Source organism: Anser anser (assembly GCF_964211835.1).
Source record: "Anser anser genome assembly, chromosome: 14".
NCBI classification, from domain to species: domain Eukaryota; kingdom Metazoa; phylum Chordata; class Aves; order Anseriformes; family Anatidae; genus Anser; species Anser anser.
In genome coordinates this window covers 12,358,969-12,378,778 of record NC_139735.1, presented here as the reverse complement: position 1 = coordinate 12,378,778, position 19,810 = coordinate 12,358,969, and the positions used below count along the sequence as shown (strand labels likewise).

At 50.7% G+C, this 19,810-nt stretch overlaps 3 protein-coding genes across 3 annotated transcripts; all 3 read right to left on the bottom strand.

Annotated features, from left to right (window-relative positions):
- Nucleotides 1-3,016: 3,016 nt before the first annotated feature.
- LOC310881530 (protocadherin beta-15-like) lies at nucleotides 3,017-5,608 on the bottom strand. The gene has a single exon (XM_083798970.1). It carries the CDS (start codon nucleotides 5,461-5,463, stop codon nucleotides 3,022-3,024), a length of 2,442 nt encoding a protein of 813 aa, XP_083655096.1. The 5' UTR covers nucleotides 5,464-5,608; the 3' UTR covers nucleotides 3,017-3,021.
- Nucleotides 5,609-9,010: 3,402 nt separating this feature from the next.
- Nucleotides 9,011-14,317, bottom strand: LOC310881534 (protocadherin beta-15-like). Its single transcript, XM_083798974.1, has one exon. It carries the CDS (start codon nucleotides 12,692-12,694, stop codon nucleotides 10,253-10,255), a length of 2,442 nt encoding a protein of 813 aa, XP_083655100.1. The 5' UTR covers nucleotides 12,695-14,317; the 3' UTR covers nucleotides 9,011-10,252.
- Nucleotides 14,318-14,892: 575 nt separating this feature from the next.
- LOC310881541 (protocadherin beta-15-like) lies at nucleotides 14,893-19,144 on the bottom strand. The gene has a single exon (XM_083798981.1). The coding sequence runs from the start codon at nucleotides 18,803-18,805 to the stop codon at nucleotides 16,364-16,366; it is 2,442 nt and encodes an 813-aa protein (XP_083655107.1). The 5' UTR covers nucleotides 18,806-19,144; the 3' UTR covers nucleotides 14,893-16,363.
- Between the last annotated feature and the right edge of the window lie 666 nt (nucleotides 19,145-19,810).

Below are 19,810 nucleotides of genomic sequence, written 5' to 3'. Positions count from 1 at the left end.
ATATCCAGCCTGAACCTCCCCTGCCACAGCTTGACACCATTCCCTTGGATCCTATCACTGGTCACTAAAGAGAATAGATCAGCGCCTGCCCCTTCACTCCCCCTCGTGAGGAAGCTGTAGACCGCAATGAGGTCTCCCCTCAGCCTCCACTGTTCCAGGCTGAACAGGCCAAGTGACCTCAACCGCTCTTCGTACCTCTTCTCCTCTAGGCCCTTCACCATCTTAGTAGCCCTTCTCTGGACACTCTCCAATAGTTTCACATGCTTTTTGGAATGCAGTGCCCAGAACTGCACATAGTACTCAAGGTGAGGCCACACCAACACAGAGTAGTACGGGACAATCACTTTCCTTGACCAACAAGCAATGCCATGCTTCATGCATCCCACGATACGGTTGGCCCTCCTGGCTGCCAGGGCACACTGCTGGCTCATATTCAGCTTGCTATCAACCAGAACCCCTGATCCCTCTCTGCAGGGCTGCTCTCCAGTGTCTCGTCACCCAGCCTGTACGCATAGACAGGGTTGCCCCTTCCCAGACGCAAGATCCAGCACTTGCTCTAGTTAAACTCCGTGTGGTTGGTGATTGCCCAGCTCTCCAATGTGTCCAGATCTCTCTGTAAGCCCTTTCCACGCTCAACAGAGTCAACAACTCCTCCCAGTTTAGTAACATCAGCAAATTTGCTCAAAACACCTTCTAGTCCTCCATCCAAATTGTTTATTAAAACACTGAAGAGAACTGGCCCTAAAATGGAGCCCTGGGGGACCCCACTGGTGACCGGCCACTGGCCTGATGCAGCCCCATTTACCATAACCCTTTGAGCTCTACCCATCAGATAAGTATTCACCCATCATATGATGTTTTTGTCTAGCTGTATGCTGGACATTTTGTCCAGTAGGATCCTAAGGGAAACTGTGTCAAAAGCTTTACGGAAATCCAGAAAGATTACATCAGCTGGTTTCCCTTGATCAACTAGATGGGTGATCTTATAATAAAAGGAAATCAAATTTGTTAAACAGGACCTACCCCTCATGAACCCATGTTGTCTGGGACCAATGACAACATTGTCCCCCAGGTGTGATTCAATAACTCCCAGGATAATTTTACCAGGTGCTGACGTGAGACTAACAGGCCTGTAGTTTCCAGGTTCTTCTTTCTTGCCCTTCTTGAAAACTGGTACAACATTTGCCATCTTCCAGTCAACTGGGACCTCTCCAGATTCCCAAGAACATTGAAAAATAATTGAGAGAAGTCCCATGATGATGTCAGTCAGCTCTCTGAGCACCCTGAGACAAATCTCATCCAAACCTGTGGACTTGTATGGATCCAGGTGGAGCAGCAAATCCCACACACATTAAACAATGCATTCAGTATTGATCAATGGGGTATGACAAGACTTCCTGGCATCCAACAGGACTTTGTGCCATTGACCACCACTCTTCTGGGCCCAGCTGTTCAGCCACTTATGTTCAGTGCTCACAAGACCCACAAGAGGCCTTCTAGCAAATCCCTGGTACCCACCCTTTTCCTTCAAGCACTAGAGGTCACTTCTCCAGGTAGAGGACACATGCCCTCAAAAAAATACCTCCATCAAGGAACCAAGTACAAATATATATAATACATAAAAAAGTACCCAGACTTTAGAGAAACCCTGGATCCTTTACAGAGCTTTCCTGCAAAGAACACTACTATAAAGACTCTCTCCACAACAGCATCCTTTTTATTGCCAGAATGGCACTCAGGCATTCATTTCATTTCATTTCATTTCATTTCATTTCATTTCATTTCATTTCATTTCATTTCATTTCATTTCATTTCATTTCATTTCATTTCATCTCATCTCATCTCATCTCATCTCATCTCATCTCATTTCATTTCATTTCATTTCATTTCATTTCATTTCATTTATTTCATTTCACTTTTACATACAAGGGTATACCAGCATAAAAATGATACAGTGTATAATGCAGCACAACAGAACATGATGGTATTTACGTATCCACTCCCATATCACCTTCCTTCCAACAACCCATTGCTATAAATTGGGTGTCAGTCCTTCTTAAGGGGAATTGGTAAGACAATGTTTAAATAGGCAGCCAAAGGAGAAAGGGAAAAAAGGAAAATTTAAGCATTCTAACAAAAATGTGGAGAACCATACCATGATAGCACTTCACTGCAATTGAGGAACTGCGGTAAGCAAGAATGAAAACAATGATACAAAAAAGGATATTCCTTTTCAAAGTCTATCTTTGTTCTGCCTTGTAGACAAAGGTCCTATGAGGCAATGCGTCAAGATGCCTTGCTATACACCCAAACACAACTATCATGGTCAAAGCTCTGTATACTTAGAGTCTGTGCCGGAATCTTTAGTGCTGCTATAGTTTTGAGTCAATCCCAAGCAGATGGACCACTGCAAAGTCTGGCTCTGCACATTTTTGCTGTGTCCTGGAGAGGATGAGACGGTGGAACTCTGTATAAAACACGGTTCATGCCAACCAAGGTGGAAGACCACACAGTGCAAAAACACTTGGTGCTCACATGGCTCACAGAGAGATCCAGGACTCAGCAAAGAAAGAGAGGAGCACTTGCATCGCAGTGAAACACAGGGCTAATGCCTTTCTTACCTTGCAGACAAGGGAAAAGGGCTATACTGCACTCTCATCTGCCCAAACTCAACCACTGTGTTTCAGCACACAATAAGACAGGGTGATTGTCAAGGTTTTTCCTAATGACAAGCACTTAGCCAGGGAGTCTCCATCAAACCTTACTCATGAAGCACTTTGAAGAACTCAGATCTGAATCATATCATTGCATGAGGAGAAAGGCCATAGTTTTCTTATATTTTTCTTATTTTTAATCTTTTTGGAAGGGTGAAGAAAAACATATATCTGACTTAGTGTTAGAGGGTCAGTTGTAAAGTCAATTACAAATGCAGATTTAATCTCCAGGAAACAAGACTGAATATCATAAGCCAGATCCCTTTCAGCTCCAAGGCATGAAGCCTTTCACTGCGTGGACTCAGACTTAGTTAAAGGGAAGCCCATTAAAGTGTCCAACAGATGGTGGACCAGAGATGTCCAGGGCTGCATCCCCCATGGAGTTAGGGACTGGTGGGAAATCCTCTGTGTCATCAAAACCCCTGCCTGTGCCAGAGTGCTGTGGTGGCAGGTTGGGGAGGATGGGCCTCAGGAACTTGAACTCGCTGTTGCCCGAGCCCGTGGTGAGGTTGATCTCGTAGCAATAGGTGTGGGGCAGGGTCCCAGCAGCAGCCCCATCAGCCAGACTGCTCTGCAAGTTGCCTGTGCTATACAGCACGTGCCCTCCTTTCAGCTCCTTTCTCTTGCACACCTTGCAAGCAACAAAGGCTGTGACAGATGTGAGGAACAGGAGGGAGACAAAGACCAGTGAAATGATTAAATAGATTGTCAGGGAGCTGTCTTCATCCTGCACGGCCACCTCCTGCTGTGGCAGGTGTTCCTGTGAGAGGCCGTTGAGGAGGAGTACACTCAGTGCTGCAGTGGCTGACAGTGGTGGCCTCCCATTGTCACGCACCAGCACTTCAAGCTTCTGCTTCATGGCATCCCTCTCTGTCACTGGCCTCCTCAGCCGTACCTCCCCATTTTGGGTACCCACAGCAAACAGCCCAGGGTCTGTGGCCCTTAGAAGGTGGAAGGAAAGCCATGAGTTCTGACCAGAGTCGGCATCAACGGCCACCACTTTGGTGACCAGGTCCCCCACCTCGGACGAGGCTGGCACCACCTCACTGGATGGCGGGCTGCTGTCCTGAGCAGGGTGCAACACCAGTGGGGCATTGTCGTTCTCGTCCACCACGAGGAGGCGGACGGTGACGTTGGTGCTGAGGGGAGGGGACCCCGCATCGGTGGCACTCACCAGCACCTCAAGCTGCCTCACCTGCTCATAGTCCAGTGGACGCAGCACAAACACATGTCCGTTCTCTGAGTTCACAGAGATGCAGGAGCAGGGGTCCCGCTCTGCAGCGTATACAGGTCCCAGGGAATACATCACCTTGGCATTGGGTCCTGCGTCTGAGTCCACTGCACTGACAGCCCCAACAAGCACTGCAGGGGTATTGTTCTCTCGCACATACATAGTGTATGATGTCTGGTTGAAGACAGGGGCATTGTCATTGACATCAGAGATGTCCACTGTGAAGGTCTGGGTATTGGTGAGCGAAGGAGACCCTGCATCTGCCGCTAAGATGACTAGAAGGTACTGAGCTGTCTCCTCCCGGTCCAATGTGCTCACGGTCACCAGCTCATAGTAATTCTTATAGGCTGGCCTCAGGGAGAAGGAGAGCTGGTCTTCAAGGGCACAGGTGATCTCCCCATTCACACCAGAATCCCGGTCTCTCACAGCAAAGAGGGCGACCACTGTTCCAGGCTCTGCGTTCTCAGGGAGGGGACTGCTGAAGAAACTGACCACCAGCTCCGGTGCATTGTCGTTCACATCCACCACCTCCACCATCACATTGCACATGCCTGAGAGGCCCCCACCATCAGTTGCGCGCACACTGATCTCATATTTCTGTGCATCTTCGAAATCCAGGATCTTTGTGACTCGGATTTCACCACTCATACTGTCAATGGTGAATGGCAAGTGGCTCTCACCCACCGATTGGCTGAACCTGTAGGAGATGTCACCATTCAGTCCCACATCTGGATCGGTAGCCACGACACTGAGAACCACAGAGCCCATTGGGGCATTTTCCAAAACCCGACCAATGTAAAGCTTCTGTGTGAAGGTAGGAGCATTATCATTTACATCTAGAACCACGATGTGTATTTGGGTGGTCCCGCTCCTAGGTGGAGAGCCACCATCTGTAGCAATGAGACTGAAAAGCAACTCCGAATGTGCCTCTCTGTCTAGAGGATTTTCCAATACCAATTCTATATACTTGTTACCCTCAACATGACTCTCAGAGGAGACACTGAAGTACTCGTTCTCGGGAGCGATGCTGTAAGTTTGGATGCTGTTGCTGCCAACGTCCAGGTCCTGAGCTGCCTCCACGGGGAAACGTGAGCCTGGGTCGCTGGTTTCAGGGATCTGAAAAGTGACTCGTTCCTCGGGAAAGACCGGCGAGTGGTCGTTGACGTCCTCCACGGCCACCTCGACCCGAAAGAACTGCAGCGGGTTTTCGAGCAGGAGCTCGAAGGCGAGCGTGCAGGTAAGCGAGCGGCCGCACATCTCCTCGCGATCGAGCCGCTCCGCCAGGACGAGGCGGCCGGTGGCGCGCTCTAAGCGAAAGTGTTGCCGGCCGGCCGGTGAGGCAATGCGTGCCCGGCGAGCCGAGAGCTGCGCCGGGGTCAGCCCCGCGTCCTCCGCCACGTTGGCCACCACGGAGCCGCTCTCCCCCTCCTCGGCTACGGAGTAGCGGATGGGCTCGCAGCGAACGCGCGGCACGCACAGCAAAGCACACAGACAAAGCACTTGCCTTGCAGACGCCATGGCGGGGCGGCGGACACCCTCCGTCTGCCGCAGTCCTCCGCGGGAAGCGGCGCCCGGCAGCAGCGCGGCGGGGCGGGCGGGCGCCCTCCCTCGCGGCCTCCCTCTCTCCCTCTCGCCGAGGCCGGCTGGCGGCCCGCAGCGCGGCCGTCCGGGACCGCCAGCGGCTGCTGCGCTGTTCGGCGCGGAGGACCGCTCGCCGCCGCCTCCCGGCTGCGCTGCTCCGCGTTGTACTGGGCTCGGCTCCTCCCGGCTCGCAGCCGCTCGCCGCCGCCTTGGCCAGGAGCACCACCCTGCGGCCCGCGGCGGGACTGCTCCGGGACGGGACGCGCTCCTGGCCGCCGTCTCTCAGCCCTTGCCAAACGCCGGCGTGCTCACAGAGCTTGCCTGCAAACAACATCGCTACAAGGACTCTCCCAACAGCAGCAGCCTTTTTATTGTGGCAGGAATTGCACTCGGGTGCTCTTTCCATGTCACCTTTACAGGAAAGCGTGTCCTGCTTGGCGGTCATGCGGCTTACGACTGCAGCGCAAAGCAGTGTGAGCTTTTCCAATTGTTCAGTGCCATACCACCGTCGTTCCAACAACGTGTTCACCTGTTCTTCTTCCTGTGGTGGCAGTCCTTCTTCAGGGGAATAGGTAACACAATTCTCCAACACAGCTCATACAGGAAAAGGGAAAAGGGAAAAGGAGAATGAGTGCTTTCTAAAATCATGGAATTAAAACCTCGAAAAATCATGTCAGGACTGCACTCTTGTGTCATGGAGAACCTACAGGAAATTGGAAGAAAAATAATGGGATAAAACTGGGAGACTGTATTTACATTTGTCTAGGGAAAGAGTCGTCGTTCATTTACCTTAGAATCCAGGGAAACAAAAGTTCACAGTGCGTTATATTTACTGTCAATCCCAGCGTCGTGAATGCTTCTAGAGCTTTGAGGCAATCCCCAAGAGACAGCCAACCATCCTTTTCTAAACCACAGGGATCTCTAGCTGTGCACCTTATTTCTGACTCATTGAGGTAACAGCACTCAGTCCAAGCACCTCTCTTGCTGGCCAAGCTGGAGGAACACACATCACAAATACACACTGGGCAACGCATCTCAGACAGGGAGATCGAGGACCCAGCTAAGAAAGAGAGCAGCACTCGTGTTGCATTGACACACAGGACTCACACCGTCCTTTCCCTGCTGGCATGGGGACATGGCTAAAGTGCATTACATTAGCTTGACTGTCTTTGCTTTTAAGGAAGGATGGCCAAGCTGCTTTGCCATGAGAATGATCTTTACCCAATCTCACCCTTGTGTTACATTCCGGAAAAAGGACATGGTGGGGTCCACAGTGCTCCCTAACAAGCAGGATATAGAATTTAAGGAGTCATAGAATTTAACGACACAAAGAACTTAACGAGCTAATTTAAAGAGCCAAGCCCTACTAATGAAGCACTTCAGAAAAGATACTGTCCGAGATGAAACATATCATTGCCTGAAAGACATAGACTTCAGTTTCTTTCTTTTTATTGTATTTTTTAAAATTTATTTATTTTCGAACGGTGAAGAAAACCATACATCTGACTTCTCAGAAGGTCGTTTGCGAGGCCAATTACAAGTGCAAATTTACTCTCCAGGAAAAAAAAAACCAACCAACCAAACAAACAAACAAAAAAACCTAAGTGTCATTAGCTAGATCCCTTCCAGCTCTAAAACCCTCGTCAGAGTCTGGCATTACCGGTGGTGGTCAGAGTGGAAGGATGACTTCCCCTGACCAGCACAAGATACTCCATTGATCTGCTCACGATACTCTGCTGATGCAACCTGAGACATCATTAGCCTTCTTTATGGCAAGGGCATGCTGCTGGCTCAGGTTTAACTTGGTGTCCAATGGGACCCTCAACGCCTTTTCCACCAGGCTGTTTTCCTGGAACATGGGATTGTTCCTGCTCACTAAAGGACTTTGCACCTCTCCTTGAGGTATTCCGTGAGGGTCCTGACAACCCATTTCTCCAGGTTCTCCAGGTCCTTTCAATGACAGCAACACCATCTGCTGTAGCCAACACTTCCCTACCCCGCCCCCACACCTGTTTTACAGCACCTGCTGACTTTCAGGGGGTACACTGTCCCATCATCGAGGTTATTTTTAAGGATGTTAAACAGGAATGCAAATACTGTTGACCCACGGCATACACCAATATTTTCGGGGATTCATATGGACTTTGTGCCACTGATCACCACTCTTCTGGGCCCAGCTGCTCAGCCATTTCTTACGCTCAGTGCTCACAAGGCCCACAGGAAACCTTCCAGCAAATCCCCAGTACCTACTCTCATCTTCCAGGCAGTAGCGGCCACACATCCAGGTAGGGGACACATGCACCCATAACAATACCTCAATTAAAGAACCCCCCCAAAAATAAATAAGTAATTCCCAGTTGTAGAAAAAAAAAGAAAAGGATTATTTACAGAGCTTTCCTGCAAAGAACATTACTACAAAAACTTTCTTCACAACAGCATCATTTTATTGCCAGTATTTCGCAAAGAGCAACCCCAGTTCATGAAAAACTTCAGAAAAGACAATATAAGAGCTTAAACATATAATTCCCTGAAGGACAGAGACTTTAGTTTCTTTCATTTCATTTATTTCTTTATTTTTATTTTGAGGGGAGAAAAAAATTACCTTTTGTTAACGTTAGAGGGTCATATGCAAGGCAAGTTACGAGTGGACATTGACTCTGCAGGAAACAAGGGTAAGTGTCATGAGCTAGATCCCTTCCAGCTCTAAAATGCTACATAGGGTTTGGCCTCACCATCTGTGAACAGAGGGGAAGGAAGACTTCCCTTGACCTCCTCAAGATACTCCCTTGACCAGCTCACAGTATTCTGCTGGTGCAACCTTAGACATTGTTAGCCTTCTTTATGGCAAGGCCATGCTTTTGGATCAAGTTCAACTTGTCTCCACAGGACCCCTAGGCCTTTTACAGAAGGCTGCTCTTCTGGAACACGGGATTGTTCCTCCCCAAGAGAAGGACTTTGCACCTCTCCTTGTGGAATTCCATGAGGCTCCTGTCAGCCCTTTTCTCCTGGTTCTTTCAATGACAGCAACACCCTTTGCTGTAGCCAACACTGACACCTCCTCCCCACACACTCCCATTTTATGGCACCTGCCAACTTACGGAGTTACACTCTGTCCCATCATTGGGATTATTTATAAGGATGGTAAACAGGAATGCAAACACTGTTGACCCATGATGTACACCAAGATTTCCTGGCATCCAACCGGAATTTGTGCTACTGATCACCACCCTTCTGGGCCGAGCTGCACAGCCACTTCTTATGCTCAGTGCTCACAAGACCAACCAAAGGTGTTCTAGCAAATCCCTAGTACCCACTCTTTCCCTCCAGGCACCAGTGGCCGCATCTCATGGTAATGGATACGTACCCCCATTACAAAACCTCCATCAAGGAACCATATAATAATAAACCCCTCCCAGAATTTGGAAAACTAAAAATGGGTGCTTTACAGAGCTTTCCAGGAAAGAATATTACTACAAAGACTCTCTCCACAACAGCATCCTTTTTATTGCCAGAATGGCACTCAGGCATTCATTTCATTTCATTTCATTTCATTTCATTTCATTTCATTTCATTTCATTTCATTTCATTTCATTTCATTTCATTTATTTCATTTCACTTTTACATACAAGGGTATACCAGCATAAAAATGATACAGTGTATAATGCAGCACAACAGAACATGATGGTATTTATGTATCCACTCCCATATCACCTTCCTTCCAACAACCCATTGCTATAAATTGGGTGTCAGTCCTTCTTAAGGGGAATTGGTAAGACAATGTTTAAATAGGCAGCCAAAGGAGAAAGGGAAAAAAGGAAAATTTAAGCATTCCAACAAAAATGTGGAGAACCATACCATGATAGCACTTCACTGCAATTGAGGAACTGCGGTAAGCAAGAATGAAAACAATGACACAAAAAAGGATATTCCTTTTCAAAGTCTATCTTTGTTCTGCCTTGTAGACAAAGGCCCTATGAGGCAATGCGTCAAGATGCCTTGCTATACACCCAAACACAACTATCATGGTCAAAGCTCTGTATACTTAGAGTCTGTGCCGGAATCTTTAGTGCTGCTATAGTTTTGAGTCAATCCCAAGCAGATGGACCACTGCAAAGTCTGGCTCTGCACATTTTTGCTGTGTCCTGGAGAGGATGAGACGGTGGAACTCTGTATAAAACACGGTTCATGCCAACCAAGGTGGAAGACCACACAGTGCAAAAACACTTGGTGCTCACATGGCTCACAGAGAGATCCAGGACTCAGCAAAGAAAGAGAGGAGCACTTGCATCGCAGTGAAACACAGGGCTAATGCCTTTCTTACCTTGCAGACAAGGGAAAAGGGCTATACTGCACTCTCATCTGCCCAAACTCAACCACTGTGTTTCAGCACACAATAAGACAGGGTGATTGTCAAGGTTTTTCCTAATGACAAGCACTTAGCCAGGGAGTCTCCATCAAACCTTACTCATGAAGCACTTTGGAGAACTCAGTATTAGATCTGCAACACATCATTGCATGAGGAGAAAGGCCTTAGTTCTCTTATATTTTTTTATTTCTAATCTTTTTAGAGGGATGAAGAAAAACACATATCTGACTTAGTGTTAGAGGGTCAGTTGTAAAGTCAATTACAAATGCAGATTTAATCTCCAGGAAACAAGACTGAATATCATAAACCAGATCCCTTCCAGCTCCAAGGCATGAAGCCTTTCACTGCGTGGACTCAGACCTAGGTAAAGGGAAGCCCATTAAAGTGTCCAACAGATGGTGGACTAGATATGTCCAGGGCTCCATCCCCCATGGAGTTAGGGACTGGTGGGAAATCCTCTGTGTCATCAAAACCCCTGCCTGTGCCAGAGTGCTGTGGTGGCAGGCTGGGGAGGCTGGGCCTCAGGAACTTGAACTCGCTGTTGCCCGAGCCCGTGGTGAGGTTGATCTCGTAGCAATAGGTGTGGGGCAGGGTCCCAGCAGCAGCCCCATCAGCCAGACTGCTCTGCAAGTTGCCTGTGCTATACAGCACGTGCCCTCTTTTCAGCTCCTTTCCCTTGCACACCTTGCAAGCAACAAAGGCTGTGACAGATGTGAGGAAGAGGACGGAGACAAAGACCAGTGAAATGATTAAATAGATTGTCAGGGAGCTGTCTTCATCCTGCACGGCCACATCCTGCTGTGGCAGATGTTCCTGCGAGAGGCCGTTGAGGAGGAGTACACTCAGTGCTGCAGTGGCCGACAGTGGTGGCCTCCCATTGTCACGCACCAGCACTCCAAGCTTCTGCTTCATGGCATCCCTCTCTGTCACTGGCCTCCTCAGCCGTATCTCCCCATTTTGGGTACCCACGGTAAACAGCCCAGGATCTGTGGCCCTTAGAAGGTGAAAGGAAAGCCACGAGTTCTGACCAGAGTCGGCATCAACGGCCACCACTTTGGTGACCAGGTCCCCCACCTCGGACGAGGCTGGCACCACCTCACTGGATGGCGGGCTGCTGTCCTGAGCAGGGTGCAACACCAGTGGGGCATTGTCATTCTCGTCCACCACGAGGAGGCGGACGGTGACATTGGTGCTGAGGGGAGGGGATCCCCCATCAGTAGCACTCACCAGCACCTCAAGCTGCCTCACCTGCTCATAGTCCAGTGGACGCAGCACAAACACATGTCCGTTCTCTGAGTTCACAGAGATGCAGGAACAGGGGTCCCGCTCTGTGGGGTGCACAGGCCTCAGGGAATACATCACCTTGGCATTGGGTCCTGCGTCTGAGTCCACTGCACTGACAGCCCCAACAAGCACTGCAGGGATATTGTTCTCTCGCACATACATGGTATACGATGTTTGGTTGAAGACAGGAGCATTGTCATTGACATCGGAGATGTCCACCGTGAAGGTCTGGGTGGTGGTGAGAGGAGGAAAACCTGAATCTGCCGCTGTGATGACCAGAAGGTACTGAGCTGTCTGCTCCCGGTCCAATGTGCTCACAGTCACCAGCTCATAGTAATTCTTATAGGCTGGCCTCAGGGAGAAGGAGAGCTGGTCTTCAAGGGCACAGGTGATCTCCCCATTCACACCAGAATCCCGGTCTCTCACAGCAAAGAGGGCGACCACTGTTCCAGGCTCTGCATTCTCAGGGAGGGGGCTGCTGAAGGAACTGACCACCAGCTCCGGTGCATTGTCATTCACATCCACCACCTCCACCAACACCTTGCAGAGTGCCGAGAGGCCCCCACCATCAGTTGCCCTCACACTGAGGTCATATCTCTGTGTGGCCTCGAAGTCCAGGGGCTTTGCGACTCGAATGTCACCACTCATGCTGTCAGTTGTGAAAGGCAACTGGCTGTCCCCAAGAACATTGCTGAACCTGTAGGAGATGTCACCATTCAGTCCCACATCTGGATCCATTGCAACAACGCTGAGAATCACAGAACCTATTGGGGCATTTTCCAAAACACGTCCAATGTAATGCTTCTGTGTGAAGGTGGGAGCATTGTCATTTACATCCAAAACCACGATGTGGATTTGGGTGGTCCCGCTCCTAGGTGGAGAGCCACCGTCTGTAGCAATGAGACTGAAAAGCAACTCCGAATGTGCCTCTCTGTCCAGTGTTTGATCTAAGACCAAGTCGACATACTTCTCATCCTCACTGTGAGTCTCGAAAGAGACACTAAAATATTCGTTCTCAGGAGCAATGGTGTAAGCCTGGATGCTGTTGCTGCCAACGTCCAGGTCCTGAGCTGCCTCCACGGGGAAACGTGAGCCTGGGTCGCCCCTTTCCGGGATCTGAAATGTGACTCGTTCCTCGGGAAAGACCGGCGAGTGGTCGTTGACGTCCTCCACGGCCACCTCGACCCGAAAGAACTGCAGCGGGTTTTCGAGCAGGAGCTCGAAGGCGAGCGTGCAGGTAAGCGAGCGGCCGCACATCTCCTCGCGATCGAGCCGCTCCGCCAGGACGAGGCGGCCGGTGGCGCGCTCTAAGCGAAAGTGTTGCCGGCCGGCCGGTGAGGCAATGCGTGCCCGGCGAGCCGAGAGCTGCGCCGGGGTCAGCCCCGCGTCCTCCGCCACGTTGGCCACCACGGAGCCGCTCTCCCCCTCCTCGGCTACGGAGTAGCGGATGGGCTCGCAGCGAACGCGCGGCACGCACAGCAAAGCACACAGACAAAGCACTTGCCTTGCAGACGCCATGGCGGGGCGGCGGACACCCTCCGTCTGCCGCAGTCCTCCGCGGGAAGCGGCGCCCGGCAGCAGCGCGGCGGGGCGGGCGGGCGCCCTCCCTCGCGGCCTCCCTCTCTCCCTCTCGCCGAGGCCGGCTGGCGGCCCGCAGCGCGGCCGTCCGGGACCGCCAGCGGCTGCTGCGCTGTTCGGCGCGGAGGACCGCTCGCCGCCGCCTCCCGGCTGCGCTGCTCCGCGTTGTACTGGGCTCGGCTCCTCCCGGCTCGCAGCCGCTCGCCGCCGCCTTGGCCAGGAGCACCACCCTGCGGCCCGCGGCGGGACTGCTCCGGGACGGGACGCGCTCCTGGCCGCCGTCTCTCAGCCCTTGCCAAACGCCGGCGTGCTCACAGAGCTTGCCTGCAAACAACATCGCTACAACGACTCTCCCAACAGCAGCAGCCTTTTTATTGTGGCAGGAATTGCGCTCGGGGGTTCTTTCCAGGTCACCTTTACAGGAAAGCGTGTCCTGCTTGACGGTCATGCGGCTTATGAATGCAGTGCAAAGCAGCCTGAGCTTTTCCAATTGTTCAGTGCCATACCACCGTTGTTCCAATAACCTGTTCTTCTGCAGGTGGTGACAGTCCTTCTTCAGGGGAATAGGTAACACAATGCTCAAACACAACTCATACAGGAAAAGAGTAAGGGAAAAAGGAGTATGAAATCTTTCTAAAACTATGGAATTAAAACCTCGAAAAATCATGTCATGACTGCTCTCTCGTCAGATGGAGAACCTACAGGAAATGGGAAGGAGAATGATGGGAGAAAATTGGGAGACCGTATTTGTCTAGGGACAGAGTCGTCATTCACTTACCTTAGAATCCAGGGAAACAGAAGTTCACAGTACTTTATATTTACACTCATTCCCAGCATCATGAGTGCTTCTAGAGCTTTGAGGCAATCCCCAAGAGACAGCCAACCATCCTTTTCTAAACCAAAGGGATCTCTGACTCTGCACGTTATTTCCATCCCCTGGAGATGACAGCACTCAGTCTAAGCACCTCTCTTGCTTGCCAAGCTGGAGGAGCACACATCACAAATGCACACAGCGCCCACACATCTCAGACAGGGAGATCCAGGACCCAGCTAAGAAAGAGAGCAGCACTTGTGCTGCATTGACACACAGGACTCACACCATCCTTTCCCTGCTGACATGGGGGCATGGCTAAAGTGCATTACATGAGTGTGACTTGCTTTGCTTTTAATGAAGGATGGCCAAGCGCCATTGGCGTGAGAATGATCTTTGTCTGCCCAATCTCACCCTTGTGTTACATCCCAGAAAAAGGACAGGATGAGGTCCACATCGTTCCCTAACAAGCAGGACAAAGAATTTAAGGAGCCAAAGAACTTAACGAGACAAAGAACTTCACAAGCCAATATAAAGAGCCAAACCCTACTAATGAAGCACTTCAGAAAAGATACTGTCCGAGATGAAACATACTGCCTGAAGGATGGAAACTTTAGTTTCTTCCTTTTGTTGTATTTGTTTTAATTTATTTATTTTGGAGCCGTGAAGAAAAACATACATCTGACTTCCTATCAGAGGGTCTTTTGTGAGGCCAATTACAAGCGCAAATTTACTCTCCAGGAAAAAAAAACAAAAACCTAAGTGTCATGAGCTAGATCCCTTCCAACTCTAAAACAGTAGACAGGGTCTGGCATCACCGGTGGTGAACAGAGGGGAAGGATGACTTCCCCTGACCAGCACAAGATAGTCTGTTGACCTGCTCACGATACTCTGCTGATGCAACCTGAGACATCATTAGCCTTCTTTATGGCAGGGGCATGCTTCTGGCTCAGGTTCAACTTGGTGTCAACTGGGACCCTCAGGGCCTTTTCCACCATCTGTTTTCCTGGAACACGTGATTGTTCCTGCTCACTAAAGGACTTTGCACCTCTCCTTGAGGAATTCCATGAGGCTCCTGTCAGCCCTTTTCTCCTGGTTCTTTCAATGACAGCAACACCCTTTGCTGTAGCCAACACTGACACCTCCTCCCCACACACTCCCATTTTATGGCACCTGCCAACTTACGGAGTTACACTCTGTCCCATCATTGGGATTATTTATAAGGATGGTAAACAGGAATGCAAACACTGTTGACCCATGATGTACACCAAGATTTCCTGGCATCCAACCAGACTTTGTGCTACTGATCATCACCCTTCTGGGCCCAGCTGCACAGCCACTTCTTATGCTCAGTGCTCACAAGACCAACCAAAGGTGTTCTAGCAAATCCCTAGTACCCACTCTTTCCCTCCAGGCACCAGTGGCCGCATCTCATGGTAATGGATACGTACCCCCATTACAAAACCTCAATCAAGGAACCATATAATAATAAACCCCTCCCAGAATTTGGAAAACTAAAAATGGGTGCTTTACAGAGCTTTCCAGGAAAGAATATTACTACAAAGACTCTCTCCACAACAGCATCCTTTTTATTGCCAGAATGGCACTCAGGCATTCATTTCATTTCATTTCATTTCATTTCATTTCATTTCATTTCATTTCATTTCATTTCATTTCATTTATTTCATTTCACTTTTACATACAAGGGTATACCAGCATAAAAATGATACAGTGTATAATGCAGCACAACAGAACATGATGGTATTTATGTATCCACTCCCATATCACCTTCCTTCCAACAACCCATTGCTATAAATTGGGTGTCAGTCCTTCTTAAGGGGAATTGGTAAGACAATGTTTAAATAGGCAGCCAAAGGAGAAAGGGAAAAAAGGAAAATTTAAGCATTCCAACAAAAATGTGGAGAACCATACCATGATAGCACTTCACTGCAATTGAGGAACTGCGGTAAGCAAGAATGAAAACAATGACACAAAAAAGGATATTCCTTTTCAAAGTCTATCTTTGTTCTGCCTTGTAGACAAAGGTCCTATGAGGCAATGCGTCAAGATGCCTTGCTATACACCCAAACACAACTATCATGGTCAAAGCTCTGTATACTTAGAGTCTGTGCCGGAATCTTTAGTGCTGCTATAGTTTTGAGTCAATCCCAAGCAGATGGACCACTGCAAAGTCTGGCTCTGCACATTTTTGCTGTGTCCTGGAGAGGATGAGACGGTGGAACTCTGTATAAAACACGGTTCATGCCAACCAAGGTGGAAGACCACACAGTGCAAAAACACTTGGTGCTCACATGGCTCACAGAGAGATCCAGGACTCAGCAAAGAAAGAGAGGAGCACTTGCATCGCAGTGAAACACAGGGCTAATGCCTTTCTTACCTTGCAGACAAGGGAAAAGGGCTATACTGCACTCTCATCTGCCCAAACTCAACCACTGTGTTTCAGCACACAATAAGACAGGGTGATTGTCAAGGTTTTTCCTAATAACAAGCACTTAGCCAGGGAGTCTCCATCAAACCTTACTCATGAAGCACTTTGAAGAACTCAGATCTGAATCATATCATTGCATGAGGAGAAAGGCCATAGTTTTCTTATATTTTTTTTATTTTTAATCTTTTTGGAAGGGTGAAGAAAAACATATATCTGACTTAGTGTTAGAGGGTCAGTTGTAAAGTCAATTACAAATGCAGATTTAATCTCCAGGAAACAAGACTGAATATCATAAGCCAGATCCTTTCCACCTCCAAGGCATGAAGCCTTTCACTGCGTGGACTCAGACCTAGTTAAAGGGAAGCCCATTAAAGTGTCCAACAGATGGTGGACCAGAGATGTCCAGGGCTGCATCCCCCATGGAGTTAGGGACTGGTGGGAAATCCTCCGTGTTATCAAAACCCCTGCCTGTGCCAGAGTGCTGTGGTGGCAGGCTGGGGAGAATGGGCCTCAGGAACTTGAACTCGCTGTTGCCCGAGCCCGTGGTGAGGTTGATCTCGTAGCAATAGGTGTGGGGCAGGGTCCCAGCAGCAGCCCCATCAGCCAGACTGCTCTGCAAGTTGCCTGTGCTATACAGCACGTGCCCTCCTTTCAGCTCCTTTCTCTTGCACACCTTGCAAGCAACAAAGGCTGTGACAGATGTGAGGAACAGGAGGGAGACAAAGACCAGTGAAATGATTAAATAGATTGTCAGGGAGCTGTCTTCATCCTGCACGGCCACCTCCTGCTGTGGCAGGTGTTCCTGCGAGAGGCCGTTGAGGAGGAGTACACTCAGTGCTGCAGTGGCCGACAGTGGTGGCCTCCCATTGTCACGCACCAGCACTTCAAGCTTCTGCTTCATGGCATCCCTCTCTGTCACTGGCCTCCTCAGCCGTACCTCCCCATTTTGGGTACCCACGGTAAACAGCCCAGGATCTGTGGCCCTTAGCAGGTGGAAGGAAAGCCAGGAGTTCTGACCAGAGTCGGCATCAACGGCCACCACTTTGGTGACCAGGTCCCCAACCTCGGACGAGGCTGGCACCAGCTCACTCGATGGCAGGCTGCTGTCCTGAGCAGGGTGCAACACCACTGGGGCATTGTCGTTTTCGTCCACCACGAGGAGGCGGACGGTGACATTGGTGCTGAGGGGAGGGGATCCCCCATCGGTAGCACTCACCAGCACCTCAAGCTGCCTCACCTGCTCATAGTCCAGTGGACGCAGCACAAACACATGTCCGTTCTCTGAGTTCACAGAGATGCAGGAGCAGGGGTCCTGCTCTGTGGGGTGCACAGGCCTCAGGGAATACATCACCTTGGCATTGGGTCCTGCGTCTGAGTCCACTGCACTGACAGCCCCAACAAGCACTGCAGGGATATTGTTCTCTCGCACATACATGGTATACGACGTTTGGTTGAAGACAGGAGCATTGTCATTGACATCGGAGATGTCCACCGTGAAGGTCTGGGTGGTGGTGAGAGGAGGAAAACCTGCGTCTTCCGCTGTGATGACCAGAAGGTACTGAGCTGTCTCCTCCCGGTCCAATGTGCTCACGGTCACCAGCTCATAGTAATTCTTATAGGCTGGCCTCAGGGAGAAGGAGAGCTGGTCTTCAAGGGCACAGGTGATCTCCCCATTCACACCAGAATCCCGGTCTCTCACAGCAAAGAGGGCGACCACTGTTCCAGGCTCTGCATTCTCAGGGAGGGGGCTGCTGAAGGAACTGACCACCAGCTCCGGTGCATTGTCATTCACATCCACCACCTCCACCAACACCTTGCAGAGTGCTGAGAGGCCCCCACCATCAGTTGCCCTCACACTGAGGTCATATCTCTGTGTGGCCTCGAAGTCCAGGGGCTTTGCGACTCGAATTTCACCACTCATGGGATCAATTGTGAAAGGCAACTGGCTGTCCCCAAGAACATTGCTGAACCTGTAGGAGATGTCACCATTCAGTCCCACATCTGGATCCATTGCAACAATGCTGAGAATCACAGAACCTATTGGGGCATTTTCCAAAACACGTCCAATGTAATGCTTCTGTGTGAAGGTGGGAGCATTGTCATTTACATCCAAAACCACGATGTGTATTTGGGTGGTCCCGCTCCTAGGTGGAGAGCCACCGTCTGTAGCAACGAGACTGAAAAGCAACTCTGAATGTGCCTCTCTGTCCAGTGTTTGATCTAAGACCAAGTCGACATACTTCTCATCATCACTGTGAGTCTCGAAAGAGACACTAAAATATTCGTTCTCAGGAGCAATGGTGTAAGCCTGGATGCTGTTGCTGCCAACGTCCAGGTCATGAGCTGCTTCCACGGGAAAACGTGAGCCAGGGTCACTCGTTTCCAGGATCTGAAAAGTGACTCGTTCCTCGGGAAAGACCGGCGAGTGGTCGTTGACGTCCTCCACGGCCACCTCGACCCGAAAGAACTGCAGCGGGTTTTCGAGCAGGAGCTCGAAGGCGAGCGTGCAGGTAAGCGAGCGGCCGCACAGCTCCTCGCGATCGAGCCGCTCCGCCAGGACGAGGCGGCCGGTGGCGCGCTCTAAGCGAAAGTGTTGCCGGCCGGCCGGTGAGGCAATGCGTGCCCGGCGAGCCGAGAGCTGCGCCGGGGTCAGCCCCGCGTCCTCCGCCACGTTGGCCACCACGGAGCCGCTCTCCCCCTCCTCGGCTACGGAGTAGCGGATGGGCTCGCAGCGAACGCGCGGCACGCACAGCAAAGCACACAGACAAAGCACTTGCCTTGCAGACGCCATGGCGGGGCGGCGGACACCCTCCGTCTGCCGCAGTCCTCCGCGGGAAGCGGCGCCCGGCAGCAGCGCGGCGGGGCGGGCGGGCGCCCTCCCTCGCGGCCTCCCTCTCTCCCTCTCGCCGAGGCCGGCTGGCGGCCCGCAGCGCGGCCGTCCGGGACCGCCAGCGGCTGCTGCGCTGTTCGGCGCGGAGGACCGCTCGCCGCCGCCTCCCGGCTGCGCTGCTCCGCGTTGTACTGGGCTCGGCTCCTCCCGGCTCGCAGCCGCTCGCCGCCGCCTTGGCCAGGAGCACCACCCTGCGGCCCGCGGCGGGACTGCTCCGGGACGGGACGCGCTCCTGGCCGCCGTCTCTCAGCCCTTGCCAAACGCCGGCGTGCTCACAGAGCTTGCCTGCAATCAACATCGCTACAAGGACTCTCCCAACAGCAGCAGCCTTTTTATTGTGGCAGGAATTGCGCTCGGGGGTTCTTTCCAGGTCACCTTTACAGGAAAGCGTGTCCTGCTTGACGGTCATGCGGCTTATGAATGCAGTGCAAAGCAGCCTGAGCTTTTCCAATTGTTCAGTGCCATACCACCGTTGTTCCAATAACCTGTTCTTCTGCAGGTGGTGACAGTCCTTCTTCAGGGGAATAGGTAACACAATGCTCAAACACAACTCATACAGGAAAAGGGACAAAAGGAGTATGAAATCTTTCTAAAACTATGGAATTAATACCATTAAAACTCATGTCATGACTGCTCTCTCGTCAGATGGAGAACCTACAGGAAATGGGAAGGAGAATGATGGGATAAAACTGGGAGACCGTATTTGTCTAGGGACAGAGTCGTCATTCACTTACCTTAGAATCTAGGGAAACAGAAGTTCACAGTACTTTATATTTACACTCATTCCCAGCATCATGAGTGCTTCTAGAGCTTTGAGGTAATCCCCAAGAGACAGCCAACCATCCTTTTCTAAACCAAAGGGATCTCTGACTCTGCACGTTATTTCCATCCCCTGGAGATGACAGC